This window comes from Peromyscus maniculatus, chromosome 8 (genome assembly GCF_049852395.1).
Source record: "Peromyscus maniculatus bairdii isolate BWxNUB_F1_BW_parent chromosome 8, HU_Pman_BW_mat_3.1, whole genome shotgun sequence".
Lineage (NCBI taxonomy): Eukaryota > Metazoa > Chordata > Mammalia > Rodentia > Cricetidae > Peromyscus > Peromyscus maniculatus.
This window is the reverse complement of record NC_134859.1, coordinates 107,799,680-107,825,113: the sequence shown is the minus strand read 5'-3', so window position 1 is coordinate 107,825,113 and position 25,434 is coordinate 107,799,680. Positions and strand designations below refer to the sequence as shown.

At 47.5% G+C, this 25,434-nt stretch overlaps 1 protein-coding gene across 5 annotated transcripts in view; it reads right to left on the bottom strand.

The window, feature by feature from the left end:
* The window catches only part of Rptor (regulatory associated protein of MTOR complex 1), a 348,484-nt gene that overhangs the window by 57,818 nt on the left and 265,232 nt on the right, over positions 1 to 25,434 (bottom strand). For all 5 annotated transcript variants that reach the window (XM_076543891.1, XM_006987711.4, XM_042283303.2 and 2 more), the window contains 4 exons: positions 9,815 to 9,889; positions 7,315 to 7,380; positions 6,829 to 7,020; positions 3,207 to 3,347 (listed from right to left, as the gene is read on the bottom strand). In XM_076543891.1, coding sequence (XP_076400006.1) covers positions 3,207 to 3,347; positions 6,829 to 7,020; positions 7,315 to 7,380; positions 9,815 to 9,889 — 474 coding nt within the window. The remainder of the gene's footprint in view (positions 1 to 3,206; positions 3,348 to 6,828; positions 7,021 to 7,314; positions 7,381 to 9,814; positions 9,890 to 25,434) is intronic.

Below are 25,434 nucleotides of genomic sequence, written 5' to 3'. Positions count from 1 at the left end.
ATCCCTTCCAGTACTGAGATTATGGGTGCTCCCTGCCACAGCTGGTTTTTATGTGGGTGTGGGGTTTCAATTCAGGTCCTCAGGCATGTGCAGCAAGTTCTTACTCACTGAGCTGTCTTCCCACCCAACGTGTTCCTGTTCTTAAGATTTATTTATGCATTTATTTATGACTGCAGCCCAGAGGAGGGCATCGGATCCCATTACAGTTGGCTGTGAGCCACCATGTGGGTGCTAGGAACCAAACCCAGGTCCTCTGGAAGAGCAGCCAGTGCTCTTGACCTCTGAGCCGTCTCTCCAGTCTGGCCTGTGATTCTTAGCTGGTACCTTGGCATTGCTGGTTGTGCCTCTGCACCAAAGCCTTCTCTTTTCTCTAACTTGTTCCATTCCCCACATTTCATTATGTCAACATATCTACTTGGCCTATGAGTGGCTGAGTCTCCTATTAGAATGCAGGTTTCCCATGGGGAAGTCACCTAAGGGCCTGAACTAGAACCCAGCACGGAACTGTTACTGCAGGTTTGCAAGAGCTCAAGCACTTTCGGAGGCTCTGACTCACAAGACTAAGTGCCCCCATTCCCGGCCTTCCTCTTCTTCTTCTTCTTTTTTTTTTTTAATTTTAAAAATATTTTTTAATGCCGAATGCCATTTATTGAAGGAGGGAGGAGGTCTTAAATACAGGCTTACAGCACAATGGCAGACGCTCGCTACCAATGTTTTACAATCTTGCATCTAAGCTGCTAACGCCCATTACACAGACAAGGAACTTCCCTTAAGCATTCAGGAGGGTGGAACCTGGCAGGGAATTAGCATAGGGAGGATATCAAGGTCAAGGTCAGCAAGCAAGGTAACAGTTACCCAAAACGGGGTGGGAGGGGGTTGGCGGGGGGGGGGGGGGGGGCGCGGCGGCGGCAGGGCCCTACAGGTTCCCCTTTTACTAATAAACGAACTTCTGACTTAGGTTGCGTGGGACATCAGCAGGTCACCTTACCCATCATGGAGACGCCTGCCCACCCAGCCTTCCTCTTGCTGCCCAACCCTGGCATGCTCCAGTGACCCTCAGCCTGTGAACCAGCTCCTCCCTGCAGTTCCCCTGGTTCCCTGGTTCCTGTTATAAACTCTCCACTACCTGGGTACAAGATGCCCCTTGGTGACTCAGTCCCCACCACAAGGCAGGGTCCATCCCTGTGACATGCTCTAGGACTCCCAGCCATCCTCTGAAGCAGTTTTCACCCAAATGTGGCTTATCTGCATGCTCAGCCAGACTATACAGATAGACGGCCATCAACCTCTACACCCAGAGTCTAGGACAAGGCAGAGCTTGCAAGCCAAGCTCAGGAATGGATAAATGGGTGCAGAAAGGAACACTTCCTTTCCTATGCTCCCCACCTGGGAACATTTGCTAACTCCTGTGACATTCTCAGAGCCTGACACAGTATTCTGTCTCTAGGAGATGGGATAGTATGCACACTTGCAGGCTACTGAGCATCACATAGTCACAATGATGAAGTGAGGCACACTGGAACCTTCTGGAATCAGGGGCTGAGCTCCTCAAAGGGACATCAAGGAAGCACGGCAGACACAGGGCACATTCCTGTGGTGTCAGAGCCACCCTTCTGATACCAGGTCTCTGGACATTTCAGTTACCATCCTTTCTATTTATAAATTATTTTTGGAAAAGAAAGAGAAAGCTGTTTATACTTTGGAAAGAATCTTAACAGACAACTGAAGAAAAAAAAAAAAAAGAAAACACTGTTTGCTTTTATCAGCTATCTATTAGGGAGGACTGAATGGGAAGAATTGGGGACAGGTTGAAGGAAGTAGGTCCAGAAAGGTTGTTGACCAGGACAGAAAAGGTGTCAACAACAGAGGAACCAATGACAAGGGACCCCACAGACTTCAGCAAACTATTTATTTTATTTTATTTTATTTTATTTTATTTTATTTTATTTATTTTTTAAAACACAAGGTCTCACTATGTAGGCTTGGCTGGCCTGGAACTTATTATGTAGACTACACTGGCCTCAAATGAGATCCGCCTGCCTCTGTCTCCCAAGTGCTGGGATTAGAGATGTGCGCCACCATGCCGGGTTTCTCACTATACGCTTTAAAGATCTCAGGAGACTAGGGCATGGGAGTCTTGAGTCAGTCTCAGAAGGGCCCAGAGACGGATGTGCCCTGCATTTGAGACTGCTGAAGCAACAGTGTTCAGACCATGTCACTCTCAAGCCAGGCATGCAGCTGCTCTTCAGAAAGATAATCCATGGCCAACCTCCCGGAGTCCATCATTGGGGGAGCCAAACACTGCTGCTCAGAAATACTGAGGAGGGGCTGGAGAGGTGGCTCAGCAGTTACAAGCACTGGCTGTTCTTCCAGAGGATCCAATTCCCAGCACCCAGAGGACAGCTCACACTGTCTGTATCTCCAGTTCCTAGGGTTCCAAAACCCTCACACAGACACACATGTAGACAGAACACCAATGCATAAAAAAAAAAAAATAATAATAACAAAAAAGCTGGGCAGCGATGGTACACATCTTTAATCCCAGTACTTGGGAGGCACAGGCAGGTGGATCTCTGAGTTCGAGGCCAGTCTGGTCTACAGAGTGAGTTCCAGGACAGCCAGGGCTACACAGAGAAATCCTGTCTCAAACAACAACAAAAAACAAAAAGAAAACAAAACAAAAAAAATGCTGAGCAAGAAGCCCAGTGGCTCTCCGTGCCAGCACAGGCACCCATTGTCAGCACAGGCAGCTTGCTTGACTGTCCATCTCATATCTATTTCTGCTTTAGGAGCAGTTCCCATGTTCACCAGGTCCACCAGGAAACCAGAGTGTTCCCCTCAAAGGCTCTTGTTGGCTGGGGAGTATGTGGAACACCTTTTTATGGAGTATGAACCTTTGGGAGCAAAGAAGTAAGGCTCTGCTGTAGGCAAGTGAAAGTGGAAGGAGGGGACACACTGCACAGATCGATCACTGCTCTTTAAAGGTGGCGCCATGTGCCTAGGGGGCAGAGGCTGCTCTGTTAATACTGTAGCAGACCTGCTCAGCTCAGTGCCTTCAGGTGAACAGACACGAGCAACAAAGACACTCTGAAAAGAGCCGGGCATACATTTAAGACCAAATAATGCACACAGGTGGGATGTGAGGCCCTCTGGGCTGGCTCAGCTCATAGACCTCTGCTTCCAATATTGAGCTGGCACCCACATACCTTTCGGACCATGGGACTCCCATCATTGATCAGCTGGGCCAGCATCATGGCCACATTGTGGTCGATGGTGGTAGAGTGGTCGGTCCTCTCAGCAGAGTTTCCCACAAAGGTGCCAAGGGCAAACACAGCTGCACATCGGACCTGCAGGGCAGAAGACAGGCAATCAGAGTCACCCAAGGCTGGCGTGTCTGCCATCTGCATTTCTGCCCAGGCTGTCTGCAAGTTAATTCAATTCAGTACACAGAAGTTCAGCTCAATTCACTTTCACAAACACTTACTGTACGATGCTCCAGGCCCAGAGCTACACTGGCATTGATAAGCAGAAAGGGTGTGTGTGGGAAGTCAGGAGCCAAGGCGGGGACAGCATAGCTCCAGTTCAGGGATGACCAGGCTGTGGAGGAGGGAACAGTTTCTTTACAGTCTGTAGACTGGCTTGCACAGCGGACTTTTGATTACGGAGTTGAAGGAGACAAAGGTGTTCTGTGGAAGACTGGCCCAGAGCTGATGGGGGAAGGTGGACTGGACTAAGCCATGGAGGGAGGTTGTGGCAAGTGGAGAAGGTGTGGCCGTTCCGAAACAGAAGCTAAATGGAAGCCAGAAAGGGTGAAGTCCGAGGGAACAGCGGCAGTGAAGAACAGTACCGGGCTGGTCATGGCACCCAGGGGCCTCAGCTCAGCTCAGCCCCAAGGCCATGCGACCTTGGGAAAGAAGCTAACATTGGAGAGCCATGTCATCCTCTCTATGATGAGCAACGTGAAGCATCCTGCACAGGGCTGGAGAAGACAACGTGCAACAATCCTGGACTACCCACAAGTGAGAGATGGCTGTGGAGCAGTCAGTGATGTGCAACAGTGAGCAAGGTCAGAGGCCTGCCAGAAAGTGCAGGCTGATTCAGAGTAGGAAGAAGGCATGTGGCTCTCAGGCCGCACCCAGGGCTCCAGAGAAGGCATGGCTGCTTTAAGCGTGCGCCCTAATCTCCTTCAGTCTGCAGTATGACTCACCCAGGTGGCGGCTGGGTCTCAGAGGAACCAAGCCTCGAGGACAGAGAAAAGCAAGCTCATCTTCCAGTTAGGAAAACTCACTAGACTCTGTCAATGCAGACTTGTGTGGACATGAAGAACTGCCTGTGTCTTGTGGTCTGGTGATACTGGTTGTTCAAAGGTTCTCATGGATGCCTGTCAGCAGTTATGAAGGGGCTGGGTGGCTGGGGGTGGTGTTGGTGGCTCACATGGTCAATGCTGCTCTCTGTGACTGCATTCCTAGGGCCGTCCCCAACAGAACCATATTCTTTTGCTGGGATATCCAGATGTGGAGTTCCCTTGGCAGGGCAAGTGGCTGTCTCTAGTGGGTAGATGAGGCAGAATTTGGGCCTGAGTGGGTAACACATCTTAAAGACACAGAATGGGGCCTCTTGCTACAGTATGAGTGTCCTCCCTGGACAATTTCAAGATTTCCTGGCAAGTTCATTTTAGGCTTTTCTGAAAGGAAATATTCTGCCTCTTGGGGTAATTACAGAGGTTGAGACCTAACTTTCTCAGGGCTCTCCAAGGCCACAAGAGGGCCTGAGACAAGAAAGATGGGCACTGACTTGTCCCTGGCATGTTTGGGGACAGATGGCACTGATTTCTCAAGAATTTAGCCAAAATCTGACGTGATATATACCCAGGCAATTCAGAATCCTTTAAGCTATAGCCAGGACTGTACTGTCCACCTAGTGGACAATCCCTCATGGCTGCTTGGACCCTTGGCTTATTAACAAATACACAGTGATCATTTCTAAAATGATAGCAGAGTTCCCTACTCCCACTGAGATCCAAACACTCTATAACTGGGTCTCCACGCTACAAAAGATAGTTTTGTCATCTGTGTGTGAAGTATTCTAGTGACCCGGAATGATGTCTGAGCCTCCAATGTCCTACCTCCCAGAATGAAGAAAGTACCCGGGCCTGCCACAGACAACGACACACACCTGTGCTTTCAGGTCAGAAACACACCGGACACGGGAAGCAACATGCCACATGCATCAGCAACTCAGGAAAAAGAACCAGATGCTCAGCTCTGTAATTAGCAGGAGGCAAGCCAGAGGGAAGTTCTAGATCAGACACGCCTCACCCCAAAGGCCTCCCCCACCACCACTTGCTGCCCTAAGCAGAATTTAGCCGCCACCTCCTTGCCACTCTGCATGCCATCAGAGCCCCATTGCTTCCTTCTCTCTCCACTTTCTTAGCTGAGAAGCCAAGGCCCTGACAAGGCCCCCATAGTTCCAAGCAATACTTCTGATGGCATAGCTGCCTGCTGTGGGTGTCTCTTCTCCTTCAGCAGAGTGAAGGCCCCCTGTATGGTCCATAATCTATTCGTGTCGCTGGGCTAGTCATATAAAAAATATAAATGGGTACAGCAGAAGTATCCAAGAGTCCCAAGTCACTGTGGGATTGTCCATGTCCACTGTGGTCTCCCTGATGTGTGACAGAAGTGAGTGGACTGCAATGATCTCACAGCTGTGTGCTGGAAGACAACAACATGTTTGGCTCATGGGCAGATGGATTAACAAGCAGGTGCATTCAGCCTTCCCTTGAAGACTCTGCCTGGTTTTCCACCCACTCAATGTGAAGCCTTGTTCAGAGTGATAAAACCTGGGTGTGCACCCAGCCTGTTCCAAAGGCAGGAGACATAATGAGCTCAACTTGCTCTCCTGAGCTGGCGACATCCTTCTAAACAATGCTCATGCTTCAGGGCTGCACTTGTTCCTCCCATTTCAGATACTCTCTATGTTCAGGGGCACAGTTCCATTTTTATAGTTTCTGTTGTGTTTGAGCCTACAGATGACTTGAGCTGAGCGGTTCCCAGAGGCCCAGCTGACCCCGGGCGAGGAATAGTTGTGCTCCTGACTACCTCTTGATTATCTCAGATACTGGTGACTGTGGGTCTGGGAGGCTCAGAACAACTCGTGGCCATCTCTGTAAGCTCCATGGGCCTGCCTCTGCTGACCTTGACCTCCTCATCCTTATCCCAGCTCTTCTGCTCCTTACTATCTCAAAATCATGTTTTCTGGGATCCTTATAGGCTCTAAGCTGACTCAGCAGGCAAGGAAGTAGGTGGGTGCTCACTGGGGTTAGAGTCCATCTCTCTCCCAGGTTGCCAGAACACGCTGGGCACGGGACTGGCAGCAAACGGCCTCATCCTAAAGGGAAAAGGCAGTGCCCAACACCTTCTCTAGCTTGCACCAAACCATGAGGCACAAGGCCCTGACTAGTGTGTCTGTCTGTCTGTCTCTGTGTCGAGTGATAACCTGGTCCTGGTCCATGGGATGTACAGTACAGGATGATTCAAGCTTGTTTCTTAGAGCTAGCTGAGGCTGTGACAGCTTGCAGCTGTCCCACTGCATACAGAGCTGGCTTAGTATGAGTGACAAGTCAAATGTGTGACTTTGTAGCAAGATCTCTGGGGATCTGTGCATAGCCCTGAAGATTCTGAATGCACAGTTATGTTTGAGTATGGGCAGGCTTCTGCACACTGGTCCTGCATGATCTCTTTACAAACAGAATCCTGGTGGGACTACTGGTGTAGAGCACCTACCATACTCTGACTCAATATGGAAGCTACTTTTCCAAGGACAGCTCACCTCAGGGATGGGGTCGGAGAGGAGGCTGTAGAGCTTCTCGTGGGCGCTGTCTCTCACCCCACACCACCTCGCAGAGTCGAAATTCTGCCAGATCCTTCCCAGGCAAATGGCCACCCACTGGCGCAGCAAGGGGTGTGGGTCACTGAGCTGCTCCAGGCAGATGGCAATCAAGTTCCCCTGCAGGCAGGCTTCCTGGACACAGAACACAGGTAAGTGGTCCTCTGCCCTTGTACCCAGGGCCGGGGCAGTCTGACACTACACTGTCTCACTGTAAATCCTGCCAATTCAGATTTGTCCTGCAATAGTAAGCTAAAGGGCAGGTTGGCCCTCTAGGGAGAGTACCCTTAACACTGTCTACTGCTGGGATCTGAAGGCTCCCTCTGCAAATGTGGCCCGAGCTGCACTCCTGCCCTAGAATACATTTGAGACAAGTCACTCTTCTGCCACTCCTGGAGCTTAGGTGGCTGGAGCTGCCGTGATACTTACTTGCCCTGTTGTGTAGCTGTTGACGATTACAGCAAGAATGAAGGCTGTCATGGTCCTATGTTCAGCCTGGAAAACAAAAATACACCATGGCTGTGCACCCTCACAGTAGACTCACCTTTCCTCCAAGCACTGAGCACCTTGTCTCAGCACTTGCCTAGCATGTGATGAAAGCAGCGTGCACTGGCCTTTGTGCTGAGGCATTCTTAAAGGTCTACAAGCACAGACTGGCTTCTCCCTTGGATGCTAATGCCACAGAACATACTCAGGTTGCTCCGCTGTCCTCTGTCATGGCAGATAAAGTGGTTGGTGGCACCAATGGTCTGAAAGGCCCAGCGTGCTTCCCCCTTGTGCAGTTCTCAGTGAGTCTGTGTTCTCTAGTCAGGCACACTGGTAGGAAGATGCATGTAGCATTCTCTTGTTTTGTTCTTTTTGTAGACCAGGCTGGCCTTGAACTCACAGAGCTCTGCCTGCCTCTGCCTCTCAAGTGTTGGGATTAAAGGCATGCACCACCACACCTGGATGAATGTAGCAATCTTTGCTTCAATTCTGGTCTACTGGATAGATCAATTTTCATTTGAGGAAATTTCATTTCCTCTTCTCTGTGTCTGGAAATCCAACAGTCCATTATGATTTCTTCATGGTGTCTCACCTTTCCACATGTACATCAAGAGCCTAATGCTGTATTCCTCTGGGATTGCTGCCAGGTTCTTGGGAGTTTCTTCAACCCAGTATCGCTTCTTACCTGGAACCTCTAATTAACAGTTATCTATCTTACACCACCAGTATCTGGCCATTGCCCTTGCTTTCTGCTGCTTTCCTACGGCAATGTCTCCTGAGTTCACGGAAACAGAGACCAGGTCACTATCTTCCAGCATCATTCTTTGTCATACAATGTCTGCACTTCCCCCTTCTGCAGAGCAGTGTAACTCAGCAGGGAACGTTATCCGCTATCCGGCAATTGCTGGAAGGGCCAACACCATCCTTTGCCGTCACTGCCATGAGCCACCAATGCAGCTGCCGTCTGCCTGTTCTGGGTTCTGGTTGCTTTGGGGATTTTCTTTATGCTTCTGGTACTTGTTACTTTGACTGTGCTGTGTCTGTGTGAATTTATTTAGTTGTTCCAGGGTTCACTGTGCATTTCTTTCTCCAGTTCTCCAAGTCCCAGCCACTGTCTGTTCAGACGCTGCCCTCCTTTGCTTCCCCGCAGTGCTCTGGAGTGACGTCAGCAGAAGTGGCCACCCTCACCCACGCCCATTTCATGCCTTTGCTTTCTTCTCAGGCGGTGCCTCCACTGATCTCTTCCTGGCTGTGTCTGCCCTATGATCATCACCTCCTGTGTTTTCTCAGGGGGATGGGTGGGGTGGGGCTGCTCTTCTTCCATTGTGCTCTCTCAAGATCTGTCTATTTAAGGGTAGTAAAAGTAGACTGTTTTCTTGTAGCAGCAGAAAGCTGTTTCTGAGAAAATGAAGTGGCTGCCAGGCATGGTTAAACCAAACTGCCTTATCCAGCCGTCCTCAACGCCCTGACTGCATGGTCTCAGACCCTTTTCCGGGAGTTCTCACCTCTGTGCTGGGCTTAGTTAAAACAAACAAACAGCCAGAGGAAGAATTTACATACAAAAGTTCTTCATACAGGCCCCACCTCAGAGTGCAGATGTGCTGCTGTACTTAAATCTTCTGGCAAGGAAGCCCTATGAAAGAGTGACTGAGGATGGCTGTTCTGTCTACATTACTATGCTTAGCAGCAGGAGGGAGGGAGGGATTCAAAAAACTGGTAATAAAATATTATGAGAAAACTACTGTCTATCCTATTCATGCTATCTAATTTTTATTTTTTTAATTTTTTAAGGTTTTTTTTTCAAGACAGGGTTTCTCTGTGTAGTTTTGGTGCCTGTCCTGGATCTCGCTCTATAGACCAGGCTGGCCTCAAACTCAGAGGTCCACCTGACTCTGCCTCCCAAGTGTTGGGATTAAAGGCATGTGCTACCACCACCCAGCTAATTTTTTAAACAATGTAATAAAAAATTATATGAAATTCAAACTTTCAAACAATGTCTTCCTTCCTTCCTTCCTTCCTTCCTTCCTTCCTTCCTTCCTTCCTTCCTTCCTTCCTTCCTTCCTTCCTTCCTTCCTTCCTTCCTTAAAGCATGTCAACATCTTGTCCTGTTAAGGGACCTTTGGGGCACCTGAGGCACCATACTATAGACATACAAGTATTCATCCATCTGTCTGTCTGTTCAAGGTGCAGGTTCTAGGTAATGGAGATGCCACTGCTGGGCAGAGACATGCAATGGCAGCTGACCAAATGGCACAGGAAGACCAGATTCTCACTTGAGGCAGGAGGAAATGGAGCAGTGTACACTGTGGGCACTAGGTGGCTGGCCGTTCATGTTTAACTGTGGAGCACCTCTCTACCTGGCCCTCAGAGAGGAAGGGCAACACCTAGGGTGTGAGCAGAGGTAATCCCATGCTGTCTGAGAGAAGCGTGGCTCAGTCCTTACTGGCATATACGGGTCCGCCAAGACGGAAAGGAAGTACTTGTGACCGTTGTCCTTCACGAGGTCAGCCTGGCACGACTGCAGGAAAAAGGAGACAGAAAGGTCATGAGTGCAGGGACCAGCGGGATGTGTCAACGGCTTCTTACGAAGCAGGGGCATGCAAACACGCTGAGAACACTTCCTGATTATGCAGCTTTCCTGGCAAGTCCAGTTTTCACTTGGGAAGAAGCTCTGGTTGCTGCCCTTGGAGAGAAGGCTGGAGTCCTACAACTCTCAGAAGAAAAGCACAGCACCGCTCTAACAGACCACGGGGCTGCAGGCAGCTGGTTAGGACTGTGCTCCCCCCCTATCCTCCTCTACTCAGTCCAGCCTTCTCCTCTCAGGCTTCCCGCTTCTGTCCATGTTCACCAGCCCGGCAGAAATGAAAACATTCTGATATTTTATTTATTTATTCCCTATTTTTATGTAGTTGAGTGATTTTATGTATGTAAGAATGAGCAACACATGTTGTAGGTAACGGAGATGACTACTTGGTTCTCTTGGCCTTTTAAGTTCTAGTTTTTGCTGAGATCCTTTTTCTCAGACCCACTTCTTCTCAGGTCCCTTCCCCCATCTCAGACTCCTCCCCTCCTCTCAGGGTCCCTTTCTCAAAGGCTCTTCCTCCCAGGTCTGTGCCCCTCCCCATGTCAGACTTTTCCCTTCCTCTCCCGTTTCCCACTTCATCTCAGGCTCCCTCCTCTTGCCTTCCACATGAGGATACTCAACAGTACTCTGTTTCTCTAGTGCTGGGACCTGCCGAAGCTTCGGGGATTTTGTCTGGATTCATGCCATACAACATTTAATGGGAGCATCCTAGAGACTCCCCTATTCCTAAGCAAAGCAAGAGCTCTAAGATTCAAGGACTAACAGAAGTGCTCAAGAAGCCACCAGACGTGCAGCCCTTTCTAACTCAGTGGACTCCCTCCTGTGAACACAGTCCCATCTGGGGGTCATCATGCGCCACGGTTGAGGCCTGCCCATGAGAACAATGGTTCTGTTCTAAAGATACAGTCAGTCAAGTCCTGCTGCTGACTGCTGAGGGAGACAACTAAGTGGACAGCTGTGATATACAATGAGACAAGCTGGCAACACCTGAAAAGCCACACGTGGTGGTGGTGGTGGTGGTGGTGGTGGTGGTGGTGGTGGTATATGCTTTCTGGAGGACAACAAAGCAGAATTAAGAAGGAGAAAGGGAAGGGCAAGATGGAGAAGAAGAAGGAATAGAAGGGAAATAGGCTTAGAACGTGGGGTATGAAGAGGCAGGTGACCAGGTGCTAGGCGGCATTGGAGAGCCAGCAGAAGCTGAGAATAAGGGATAGTGTCGCCAGATCAAGGTCCAAGGCCAGCTGTCAGCAACACTGTTACTATTGATAACCTGACTTAGAATGATAGGAGACAAACCTCTGGGCAGGTCTTCAAGGGAGTTCATTTACAGTTGGGCCAGTTGAGGTAGGAAATCCCTTCCCTAACGTACGTGGCACAGCTCCATGGACTGGGGTCCTAGGTCACACAAAGGGGTGAGCTGAGCAGCAGCGCTCGCCGTCTCTGCTTCCCGACGGCACGCCGACAGCTGCCTCAGCCTGGCGCTCCTGCTGCTAGGACGCCCCTGCCACCAGACCGTGCCTTTCAACTTGAGCCCAATAACCCTTCCTCTTCTAAGTGCTTCATCACAGCAGTAAAGAAAGCAACAAAGACACCTGGTGAACTGGCCGGGGGCAGAGGAGGGACCATGTGCAGCACAGACAAAAGGATGGGGACCGTTCCAGAGCCGCGAGAAAAGCACTGAAGGGCATGAGAGGGCAGGGGCGCACAGATGGGCGTGCACGGCACTGGAGACGGAAACACAGGCAGAGCCCCATTCAGGAAGATGAACACAGAAGCCTGGAGCTGGATCAGAGCTGATGTCATCTGGGTACTGGTGGTACAAAAGCTCCTCAAGGTGAGTAAGAAGGCCTTGGCTGTTCATGGCATGGCTTCGGCTCTCCCTCTTTCCACTAGGCTGAGTGATCTGGGGGCATTATTTGAAAGCTCTGGTTCTTCACAGGAAGGACATGATCTGGTCTTAGACATGCACAAGTTGAGGCTGATGTTGTGGGAGGTGCCAGGAGGAAAAAAGGAAAGAGGAAATGGTTGCAGGTCAGGTTCTCCATTCCTTCAGTGAGGCTCCCAGCTTAAGTTTAGAACTCCATGCTTGAGTGTAAAGAGTCATATGACCCATGAATGAAGGGTACTGTAATCCTCGGAGAGAGATGGTAAGGCCTTCTGGGACCAGTACCCAGGGTGATGTGCCACCTTCTCACCAGCTCCCAAAAGCTCTGTTCTAGGCTCAGAGGCCCTCAGGGAACCAGACTTGGACTTAAGCACTGAGGATGAGAACAAGGGATATCACATTCTGCTTTAGGACCTTCTTCCTTCCAGGGCCATGCACATGGGCTCTGCTGGGTGCTCAGTGTGGACTCTGCATGACCCTCTCTTTGTCAAGGGCCCAGGAGAATTTCTCTTGGTGGTGATTAGCGAGTTCACCAGGTGGACACTGGCTCTGTAAGGTGGAATTAGACAAGATGGAGGTGGTTGGCTTAGCTGCAGGCTTTTGACCCCAGCTCCTGCTCATCAAGCCACACACACATCATAGACTTCCCAGCTTTAATGCAGGCAGTTAACAAACAAACTAGAAGTCTCAACCTTGTAAAGACCTGGCCCCCAGGGCTAGGAGACTGCCCACATCTGCTGCTGCTGCTGCTGCTGCTGCTGCTGCAGCAGCAGCAGCAGCGCAGTTCAGGGAGGAAAGACACCTTCCTTTGTTTTCAAATCAGAGCTGACAAGTCAAATCAAAGCCCACACGTTTACAGGAAGCTCCTTAAGCACAGCTCATCTGAGAGTAATAAACTGTCATTAATTCATATCCTCCTAATTCTGAGTGCGAGCCTCCAAGTCAGGAGATCTGAAAGGATCACTTTAATAAGCCTTCAAAAGCAGAGTCTGGCGATTATGAGGCATATATTAAAAGATTTCTGTTTTGATAAGCTTGTCACGCTACTGCAGAGCGGCAGTAATGGCTGCTCTTCACACGTCTGCTCTCATCACCAGTGTTCACAGGTGTCATGTGTATGCTGGTTCCCACTGCATGGAGGGGGTCCCTCCCCCAGCAGCTCCACTTGCTCAGGACGAGGTGCAATTCCCTTAACCTGCTTTCTCTTTATGAGTCAGTCCTAGGCCAGCAGCCTCACTGAGCTAGAAAGAAAGCAAGGCTACAACCTAGCAGGGCAGGAAAGCCAGTGAGAGCTCATCCTCTGTGGAGGATGTGGGGCTCTGACCATGCTGCACATGCTAAGCAGTGCCTTCTCACACCAGGAACAGTGATGACGACATATTAAGGCTAGAGTAAGGAGGGGAGGAGGAAAAGCAGGAAAACGGGGTTTTCTTGGCAGACTGCCTCTGCCATTGCAACCCACTCCGACCCCTGTAAGTCTGTCTCTGGAAAGGTGGGGGAGAGCAAAGGTGAAGGAGCTGCTAGTCTGACTGCCCAGCAGCTGCAGTTTGCAATGAACACTGCTAAGGGAGCAAGTCCTGGACCAGCTGTGCAAGTGAGCTTCCCTACTCCAGATGTTCTGCTAAAGGATATCCTGGGGAGAGACCTGACTTTGCTCTCCTTACTTCAGAAGACCACAGAGTATAGGAAGAGAACTTCACAACATTACCATGTCTGACAGGGGGAAGTGCGGGGCAGCATAGGGCGACCCTAAGAGATTCCATCTATGAATGTACGGCCCTGTGCTTTCCAGTGTGAGCACAGAGAACTCTAGGGATGCTGGAGGTGACTCAGCCCAGAATGCAGTTTCTTTCTTGTCATGAGAAGCAGGCATATGACATTTGGAAGGGCAGATGTTTTCAGCAAGAGAAAACTGCTGTGAAGAGTAGCCTTGGTGGGTGATTAGCATAGCACAGGGAAGCTGCAAAGAATCTGGCCACCAGAGGAGGAAATGAGGCGCCTGTACACCTTGGGCATAGCACCAACAGAACCTGGAGATGGAGGAGCACCGTGGGGATCTCACTGTTCTTCAGGATGCAGCAGAACATATAGCAGGAGGTCTGAGCTATACAGTCCCCACAAGCTGAATCCTGAGCACAGCTGCTTTCCCACAGGCCCAGTGATGTGTATTGTCACTTTCCAAATGTGGCTTATTAAATATTGAAAAACCTGTTAGCAATGCTGTTAGATGCACCTGTGTGTAAGGTAACCCTCGAGAGGAGGAGGGACCACAATGCTGTGCCTGGTATGGATGTGAAAGGCACGTGTTGGGCCCCTTCCTCCACACTTCTGTATTTGTACCTGCCCAGCCCCCATCATAAAATCTATCAAGGTTGAAAACCCAAAATTCTATGGAAACGAAGGGTCCCCTGCCACTCTGTGTGCTCACTCTTCTGTTTGTTTCTCACATGCATTTTTGTTACAGACACATAAGCAAATATGAATTTACATACTCAGCTAATTTCCCCAAACCAAAAGGTCTAACGTGACAAGATGCCTGGGTCTTGTTTTTTTTTTCTTTATAAAATTTTTATTGCTACATGATGCAGGACAGGCAAGGAGAATTATGAAGCCGTGGCAAGGGAAAGGGGTGTTCCCTGAAGCCTCTGCTAGTAGGGCATCAAGAACTCTGCATGGTTTGCAGCATCTGCTGTTCAGGTTGCCACACAGGGCAAGATCCCTGTTACAGAGCCATTTGTAGGAATGTTAAAATGGCAGTAGGTCCTGCTGAAGGCTAAGCATCATATGGACTTCTCCCTTCCTAGTTGGAAACTCACAGTGGTCTAGGAGCCTCACAAGAAACCCCACTTACAACCAAAGCTCCACCTTAACCCTCTTGTGCAACCTTGTGACCTATGACTTTATCTTGTTCGATTACAACCCTACCCAAGGCCCCTTTGGAGGGTACCATCTCACTCACCAAAAATGAAAACAAAGACATGGAGGCTTCTTAGCAACCCTTTGAGTTGTAACTTGGCTACTGCTGAGACACATAGGTAGGACTCTGAAGCCCTCAAACATGTTCTCAGGGGGGTGGGTGGTGTCGTATTAATTCCCTGAGTGTCTTTCTTCCTACTAAACTGGTACTTAAATATATGTTAAAATGTCTTTTAAATAAGGCCAGCTCTGTTTCACACTGGAGGATCCTGAAATCCTTTTCTGTGACAAAGTCAAGGACTTGGCTTTACTGGAGTGGAGGTCCCCAAAGGGACTCCTTCCTTGGCTGTCTCTTGCTGTTTCACATGTATCTATAGGGTACAGTGTGACAATCTGATCGCACACCTTTACTTTTCTCATGGAGGGCTCCTTGCTCTTTTACAGTTCCTGACAGTATCCCTGCAGGCACCCTTAGCACTGTGGACTTAACCAGCCGCATATGGATGCCCGGACTTCCCAGCTGAGCCATCTCTTGTCAAACAACGCTACAATGAATGTCTAGTAAGTTACTTCCTGTGCCAGTTTGCAGAGCTATCGTGTGAATTCCCAAGGTAGACTGCAGATCAAAGGGAAGTGTCTTAGTTCTGAAGTTTATACCACTTGGTACTTTTTGCAGCACAGCATCTTGTGAGATGCTTCAACTCTGGCCTATTTCATAAGCAAAAAAAAAAAAAGTTATTGTGGGGCTGGAGAGATGGCTCAGTGGTTAAGAGCACTGACTGCTCTTCCGGAAGACCCGGGTTCAATTCCCAGCACCCACATGGCAGCTAGCAACTGTCTGTAACTCCAAGATCTGACACCCTCACACAGACACACATGCAGGCAAAACAAATAAATAAAAAAAATAAATAAATAAAAGGTTATTGTATAAGCAGCCTCACTGTGCACTTTGAAACAGCAACCTCACATTGTCAACAACCATTTGCATCAACTTTTTGAAAAAGATTTATTTTATGTATGGGACATACTTCATGCATGACCATGTATGTGCAGTACTTGAGAAGGCCAGAAGAAGAGAACAGGGTGTCAGATCCCCTGGGACTGAAGTTACAGAAGATTGTGAGCTGCCATGTGAGTTGCTGGGAACTGAACCCAGGTCCTCTGTAAGAACAACAAGTACTCTAACCACTGAACTACTTCTCCAGCCCCTGTATGGACCTGCCAGCAAACTGCCGCTCTCAGTTTGACCACTCGTCTCCGGAACTGTCGGTGGTGATTGTGGTTCTTGTTTCTCGGAGCCCTTTGTGCGTGAGGGAACCCATTCTTTTACCCGTGTCATACTGCATTAAATATTTCTCTAAAATTTATTTGTACTCAAGTAAGTTTCTTTCCAAAGACATCTAAATTTGGAACTGTAGTTTAAACAGGTCAATCACCTCCAGGTTAAAAGAGAATTTGCCTGGCTTCTCTTCTAACACATCTAGGGGTTTGTTTTTGTGTTAAAGAGGGTAATCTCTTTAACCTGAGTCCTACTGTTCAAGCCAATCAATCTCTTGTCACTCAGCTTTCTGTCACTGTAATAGAACACCTTGAATACTCTACTGAACAGAAGGAAAGGTGTGGTGGCACATGGCTTTAATCCTAGCACCCAGGAGGCAGAGGCAGGAAGATTACTGAGTTCAAGACCAGCCTAGTCTACAGAGGGAGTTCCAGGACAGCCAGGTCTACACAGAGAGAACCTTGTTGTTTCTTTTCTTTTCTTGGTAAAAAAGGAAGGAAGGAAGGAAGGAAGGAAGGAAGGAAGGAAGGAAGGAAGGAAGGAAGGAAGGAAGGAAGGAAGGAAGGAAGGAAGGAAGGAAGGAATATTTATTCTAAATGATGGTTTAGGTCTCTGGATGCCTTTGGGCCTATGGTGAGGCCTGGTACAACCCATTCTTCATCACTGAAGCTTCATGGTTAACTATGGACTCGGGGAGGACAGGGTCTCTATCACTCTTCTTCCTGTCCAGAATTCCCTGCCTCTTCTTACTCATCTCTCCACTTGAAGCTGAGAATGTGTTTGTCTACTTCCAGAAAAAGAGCCCGTTGGTAATTTTACTGGGATCATATTAAAGTTATAAATTAACTGAGAGAGCACTGATGTGTTTATGACATGGAATCCTCTGTAAGAGAGCAGGGTATGTTTTTATTTGCGGAAGTTGATTTTGTGTCTCTCAGGAATGCTTTACGGTGTTGTTTGCGACAGCTTTTCCCATCTCAGGTTAGATTATTCCTGGATTTATGATCCTACCACACACAGGCTGCTCTTTCCTGTCTAACCTAACGGTTGTTACTTCAGCTTCTGTAGATTACTCCTTCTACCTCACTAAGTTATTTTATTAGCATTAATAGACCCTTTGGGTTTCCTAGACATAAACTTACACCACCACACACAGAACTGGGGCTGGAATGCACTTGCTCCCTAGAGCTTACTCCAACACCTTGAATGACTTCTGTTATGTATGTAGACCTTACACTGTCACCAAGGGTCCCACAGAGCTATGTCACAGAAGTCTCCCCACCTGCTGCTGAGGTCAAGATCTTTTTTTTTTCTTTCTTCTTTTTCTTTTAAGACAGAATTTTGTTATACAGCCCTGGCTGGCATGGAACTTGGTATGTAGACCAGGCGGGCCTTGAACTCAGACCCCCGCCCCCTTCTGCCTCTTGAGTACTGGGATTAAACACATGCCTAGTTTCAATAATAAAATCATATCATCATCATCATCATCATCATCATCATCATCATCATCGTTGTCATCGTGTGCACACATGCCATGGCACTCCTGTGGAGGTAAGAAGTCAATCTGTAGAGTTGGTTCCTGACTATCCACCAGCTGTGACTGTGAAGTCAGCGACATCAAGGGGGACATATCTTTACTCTGCCCAGTCACAGCTAGAAGACAGCCAGCATGAAGGTATCTTCTAGGAACATGGCTTCCTCATGGTAAAGGGAAATTAGAAAAACTCAGAAATATAAAACTAAATTCACCCCAAACATAGAGATGTTCAAAAGAAGCCTGGTGGTTTGATTGAGAAATGTCCATATAGGCTCATGTATTGGAATGGCTGGTGGTGCTGTCTGGGGAGACCATAGACCCTTTAGGAGGTGGAGCCTTGGAGGGGGAGGAAGTATGTCACTGGGTGGGTTTAGAGTTTATAGCCTTGCTGTTTCTGATCCCTGTTTATGGCTGAAGATGTAAAAGAGGGTGAGTCAGAATTAACTCTTCATCTATTAGTCACCTTCGGCCCTGGTGTTTAATCATAGCAACAGAAAAGGAACTAATACAAAGCCTAAATAAATAATGAAAACAAACAACCCCTCCATACCCACACATGAAAAACAAACCCATATTGAGCTCCTAAACAAAATGGAAGTGAATAAAGAAACAAAGCGATGTTTGTAGCAAAGCCCAGCACATACCCAAACTGCTTTCATGAGCACAGCAAAGCTGGGGCTGGGCGAGCCATGACTCTGAAGGGAGAAACCTGCTAACACCAAGAGCAAGGTGCGTGTGAAAGGGGCACTCTCCTGTCTTCCACCCCAAGCCCGTCACTGTCACTGAGTCCTGAGAAAAGCATGCAGCAAACCTAGCAGGGGGTGTAGACCCGGGCAGCACTCCTCACGCTGCCCGGCCATCGAGAGGTGAAGAGGGCTGAAGGAGAGATGGGGTAGGGTGTGGAGGAGCCGAACCTCCCCACAAGGGGAGTCCCCACATGGGGTCTGGACAGAGAAGCCCTGGAGTGAGATGCTTGCCTGGAGAGTGCAGTTTGTGGTAAGTCACCTACACAGGTCCCACTGTGACAAATGTCCACTAAGAAGCCCCTCATGGAGGAAACTGGGGAACAGAATCCACTATCATCTCAGGTTTCTATAAATCTAGAGCCACCCCCCCACACCCCCCTCCACCCCTCCGCCCCCAAGCAAAGCTTAACAGACAGGAAACAGGTGTTTGGACCAGGAGCGGGCTCAGGAGGAGAGAGCCCACTTCTTCCCAGGGCAGTCCCCCAGAGTCCTCCACAGTGCCAGAACTTGGGACAAGGGGCAAGAACTGACAGGGAGGAAGCTGATCCCTGAGCTCCCTCTCAATTGAGCTTAGTCTAAGTGAAGAGGGAAGTGTGGAGAAAGGAAGGTGGTGAGGCTGAGTACCTGATCAAATCTGGAGAAAAACCACAGTTTGCAGAGGAAACAGCAGACATTTGGAGACTGCAAAGGACACATAGGTCAAAGGACTGAAGAAAGGAAAAATCCTGCTTCTTTCTTGGCTGTCTTTTTCCATGGAAGCCCTTCCTGAGGACTGTGCAGTGTGCACACAGGGTAAACCTCTTCGTATGCCTGACTTTGGATTATCCTACCAATACCAACTCACAGTGTTTTCCCCCATTCCTTGACATTGTGCCCTTGATGTTCCCCAGTGGTGCTATAAATAAAACTTTATTAACTATAATTTGGAAGGTCTGCCTGAATTGCACATTAATTCTGTCTATGAAAAAAAGCCTCAATTAGCTGGAACCCAGCTTACACCAGTCCTTAATTAACCGCCTCCCTCCCTTATTCTTGTTAATTAGTAGAGACAGATGATAACAACAACTTGGGGAACTTATTAAAACCAAGCAGGCATGTCTTCTCTCACATGTGGATCTTAGCTTCAGATTTTCAGGGTTGTGTGTTTAATCTGGAGTGTCAGGAAACTAGAAAGGACCCACAAGATGAGGAGCGAAGGAGCCCTTAGTAGATAGGGGGATAGTAGAACACATGTAACAGTGTGGGGACACTGGCCTAACGCTAACCCTAACATTAACCTAACACTGACCTCTGGCTTCTGCATATATGTGCACCCCCAACAGAAATATTCTTAGTAAAAAGGACATTTTCTTCCTAACTCAGTGATTTTCTCAGTGACAGTACTCATATTCAACTGTGTGTCACAGTTTCTGGTCTAGTGTAAATTCCAGGACAGTGTTAGGTTGCCTTACAGATATGTCTGAAGCAAGCCCACTTTTTGTTTGAAAATTGAGGAGGAAACAATACAGGGTTGCCGAATGACCAAAATCCAAAGCTTTAGCTATACCACTCGGGGTACAGGGTGCACATGACATGGCACAGGCTTAAAGCTCAGAACCAAAAACCCAGGGCGCATGCATACTGTGAAGCCATCACCACCATCAAGGCTGAATCTAGCCCCTTGCAGGTTCACATCCTTCCCCTGCCCTGACGTAGCCACTGATCTGCCTTTCTTCTGATTCTGCAGACATCTTCTGCAACTGTAAACACAAGAAGCCATACAGTATACAGCTCTATTACTGGTATCTTTCAAGTGACATGGTTATGTTAGGGTGAGCATGTGTTTTGTTTTTTTAAATCTCCAATTAGCATGTGTGCGTGTTAGTGTCCATTTAGGCTACTTCCAATATCAAACTAGTAAGACAAAGCTATTCAGAGCTAGATGTGCTGGCCTGCTCCTGTAACTGTAGTATTGAGAGGCTGAGGATTGCCATGATCTCAAGGCCAGCCCCCAACCCCAAGAAAGCTACCATAAATATTCACGATACAAGTCTTTGTGTGACAAACGAGAACTCAAGAGTGGAGCTGCTGGACATGAGCTCTTGGTGCCAAGCCTGATAACTTGAGTTTGAACTCTGGAACTAACATGATAGAGAAAACAAATGCCTGCAAGCTGGCCTCTGACCTTAAAGGTTTTCTTCTATGCAGACACACGATTTGGAACTATTTTCCTCACCCATGGCCTGTCTGTCCATGTTAATGTTGTCTGCAGACAGAAGACATGCTTCCATCTCCATGAGTACCATGCATGAAGTTACTTTGTGGTCTTGTGTGAAATATCTCAGCTTTACCAGTTGTCACAAGTTTTCTCCTATGCATTCTTCTACAAGTTTTATGTTATTGAGTTTTACACTTAGGATCCATTTTGGTGTAACTGTTTAATATGGTTCACTTTTCAGCACATGGATGTCCAACTGTCCCAACTGCTCAACTGTTGAGAAGACAACTTGTTCTCTACCAGCCTGTTTTGAGCCTTTGTTGAACACCAATCCTCTCTTCTGTGTGTGGGTCTACTTGCTGGTTTTACTCTATGCCATTGTCAGTCTACTCTGATGCCATCTTAGGTTTTCAGTACTGTGGATTTAAAGCAAGTCTTGAAGTTGAGTCGTTTATAGGAATATAGAAGCTTTGGTCTATGTCAAGGTTTTTTTTGGTCATTGTGGGTTCTTTGCCCATTTCCACATGGACTCTGGAGTCAGGGTCTTGGACACGAAGTGTGCTCTGTTGACTAAGGTGCTTCCTAACTCCTTGTCACTAGGATTTGTAGAGTTTGGTGAGTATCTTTTATGATCTTTTGTCAGAATTTGGCTGTTATTTCATATGACATCTTTATTTTAATTTCAACTTCTGATTGTTGATTAATAATATTAAGACATAAATTGATTTTTCTGTATATTAATCTTATAAAAACAAACTTGTAATAGTCTTATAAGTTCTGTTGAAGTTTAAAAATAGACTCAATCAGATTATAACACACTGTTTGAACAAAGACAGTCAGTAATACCACCTCCTGTTCTACCCAGAGGGCTTTTTCTTCTTGCTTTGTATAATTGAGAATTTCCAGTGCAATAATGAAGTCAGGAAGTGGGAGTGGGTGCCCTGGTCCTATTTCTGAGCTCAGCATTGGTCTTTCCTTATGATGGGCCTTGGTGGCTGTAAATTTCTTACATGTGGGGCCTGCTAGTCAGGAAGGTTCCCCTCCATTACTAGTTTTTATTCTTTTCTCCTTTATCATTTTATCTATTAAAAAAAATTTTTTTTTTTCAAGACAGGGTTTCTCTGTGTAGCCCTGGCTGCCCTGGAACTCTGTAGATCAGGCTGGTCTTGAACTCAGAGATCTGCCTGCCTCTACCTCTATAGTGCTTTGATTAAAAAGGCATGAGCCACCACAGCCCAGGTAAACTTTTTAAAAAATATTTACCTATGTGTCTATGTGTGCTTGTGCCCTTGGAGGCCAGAAGAGGGTATCTCATCCTTAGGAGGTGGAGTTAAAGATGTTAGTGAGCCACCTGATGTAGGTGTTGGGAACTGATTCAAAATTTCCCCTGAGTATTGAGAGTATATGACTTCCTTCTTTCGTTGATATGGTCAGTCCATTTACTTGTAATTGCTGTCTTAGTTTCATTCCTGTTGCTGTGATAAAACACCCTGACAGAAGCAATTTAAGGGAAAGGATTATTTGGTTTATAATTCTGGGTTACAGTCCATCACGGGAGGGTGGGGGTGGGATGGGGGTGGAGCAAGGTAGGAATTGAAACAGCTAATCACGTTACAATCAGGAGCAGAGAGAGAATGAATGTGTGCAAGCTTATTGCTCAGTTCATCTTCTCTATTCTTACACAGTACAGGACCCAACTCCAGAGAATGGTGCTGCACACAGTGGATGTAATGTAATCAAGACATGCCCACAAGACAACCTGGCCTAGACAATCCCTCACCAAGACTCTCTTCCTGGTTGATTCTAGACCAGTGGTTCTCAACCTTCCTAATGCTGTGATCTTTAACACAGTGCCTCATGCTGTGGCGACCCCCAACAATTATTTTGTTGCTTCTTCATAGCTGTAATTTTGCTACTGTTATGAATCATAATGTAAATATCTGATTTGCAGGATACAGGAAATGAGACTACAAAGGGGTCATGACCCACAGTCTGAGAACCACTATTATAGATTATCAAGTCGACAATTAAAACTCACCTTCACAGCTATTAAACACCTTTACAATCCTGAAAGAAAATCTACTAGCCATGCCATGATGTATTATTTGTTTACGAGAGAGAGAGAGAGAGAGAGAGAGAGAGAGAGAGAGAGAGAGAGAGAGAGAGAGAGAGAGATGTGCATGACAGTGAATGTAGAGGGCAGGTGTCTTCCTTGAACATTCCACCCCTGCCTCCTTTTTTGGAAAGACAGCCTCTCATTGAGCCTGGAGCTCACTACCTGGCTAGACTGGTTGGACAGAGAGCTCCAGGGATTTACCTGGCTCTGCCCCTTGGTGCTGAAAGGTCTTATGTGGGGGCTGGGGATCAAATTCATGTCGCCCTGCTTTCACAGCCAGCACTTTAGCAATTGAGCTGTGTTCCCAGCCTGCACACTGATGTTTATCTGAAATTTTCCACTTAGGTTTTTGTATCTGTATTCATGAGGTCTACAGTTCTCTTGTGTTGTTTGTATTTTGGCACCATTGCGTTACTTATCTCACGAAGCAATACAGAAAGGGGTGTGCTGCTACCCATATGCCTCTTCCTTAATGTTGGGAAGAATTCTCCATGGAAACCATCTGGACTTGTGGTGCTCTTTAACAGATACAAAGCTACCGAGATCGCCTGTTTCAGGAGGGAACAAGCCTGTCTGTCAAGGTCACTCACAATATTTACCTCCCATCCTTTCAGAACCATCAGTGCTATTGCCTGCCGTTCCGGAGTCTAGACCCTTCTTTCTGTGTCTCCTTTCCATCTGGGTGATGGCTCCCCAATTTTACCAATGCGTTTAAAGCAGCAGCACAGGCTCTCCACAGGAGTTGGCCACTTTCTCAGTGGACTGCTTCTCCCTGTCTTCTCTCTCCCTTTTTCCTACGCTTTTCTTTCACTAGCATCCTAGGTGGAAGCTGAGGCCAGGACCTGAGTTTCCCTCTTCCTAACATATGCAGTCAGGGGCCTCAGCATTGTTTAGCTGGGCCAAAGACTATTTCCAAAGACTATTCAGTTTTTATTTGATGAAGAAAATTTTTTTAGAGACTTCCTCTTTTTGAGGAAGCCACAGCTTGGGCTATGTAGTGAGTCCCAGGCCAGCCAGGGCTACCTAATGAGACCTAGCATCAAAAAACAAACAAAAAACCTTCCTTTCTGAAAAGCTTATTAAAATTGTACTTCATATTTTAATATAAAGGTTCACATAGCTATAATTACAATACATTAAACTATACATACATTTATAATACCTCAGGCAAATGTGTTGTTTACAATTATAATCTATATTACACGTCTCTACTTGAATGTTTATTTGGGGACTAGAGCTTAGTGCAGTGCTTGCTGCTCCACAGGCCTGAGGACCTGACTTCAGATCCTCAGCACCACACAGCTATCTGAGCATGGCATTGTGCATGTGTCATCCAGCACACACTGGAGATATGTGAGGAGGGACAGAGACTAGGGGATTCTGAGGGCTCGCTGGCCAGCTAGTATAGCCCATCAGTGAGTTTCAGGTTTAGTGACAGGTGACAGTGATTGAAAAAACACCTGAAGTCGACATATGACCTCTACATGTTTGTGCACACATGTACACAATGAACACACACACACACACACACTGATTTACAGTGTCACCCATTGCAGTTGCAGAGCACACTGTGATTTAGTACTTCTACCTGGCTGTAGTGTGTGCTCAGCCTGGGAGGTGGCCTACCACTTGAGAAGAATGCACACCCTCATCGTGTTACATCTTTCCTCCACTTATTCTGTTCATTATCCAGTCAACATTCCCAAGTCTCCAACTGTAATTCTGGCTCTACCCTATGTACGCTCCATGGGCCCTCCTTTGGCATTAGAGGACTTTTGTTACTACACAACACCCTGGCTACGACCATGCCCAGCAGCCTTCTTTGGCTCCATGGCAGACTGGCATAACCCTTCCTAGCTGTTACTTTCATCCTATTTATGCCTTTTTATTGAAAATATAGTCTTTTGTGGGCAGCACACAGTTTCTCCTTACTTTTAACCTGACCTGAAAATTCCTCCTGCACTGCTTACTTTTCTCACTGCTGTGATGTGCAGCCTAGGGGAGGAAGAGGGATCTGGCTGGCTAGGGCAGCCCACTGTGGAGGGGAAGGTTGTGCTGCTTGGAGCAAAGGAGAGGGCTCAGCTGGCTTTCTCCTCACCCTTGTCTTTAGTCTAGGACTCCTCTAGAGCATACTGCAGCCCACACTAAGGGCAGACTTTTCTCTCCCAGTTTCTTCTTTCTAAGAACATCTTTGAAGATACAGTCAAACATGTGCCTCACCACTGTCCTAGGCGTTTCTTTTGCTGTTGTTTGAGAAGGCACTGGCTGTCCTGGAACTAGGTATATAGACAGAGATCTACCTGCCTCTGCCTTTCAAGTGCTGGGATTAACATCGTTTGCCTCCACTCCTGGCTCTAGGTATTTCTTAATCCAATCATGCTGAAAATCCGATTCAGCCGTGAACTCCTCCTTTGCTTCAACTGTGGTGCTTAGCTTGTGCATGTCTTAGTTACTGATCTAGTATAGCTCACCTTTCCCTGAATTTCTAATCATTCTCTCCCCTTCCTTTCTTGGTACTATGTATGTGTGCATTTCATATTATCTTCCCCGGGCTGTTGTGCTGGATAGTTTTATGTTAACTTGACACAAGCTGAAGTCATCTGAGAGGAGGGAACCTCAATTAAGGAAATGCCTCCATAAGATCAGCTGTGGGCAAGCCTGTAGGGCATTTTTATTAATTAGTGATTGATAGAGGAGGGCCATCCCTGAGTTGGTGGTTATGGGTTCTATAAGAAAGCAGGCAGAACCGAGTGGCGGTGGCACATGCCTTCAATCCCAGCACTTGGGAGGCAGAGCCTGGCGG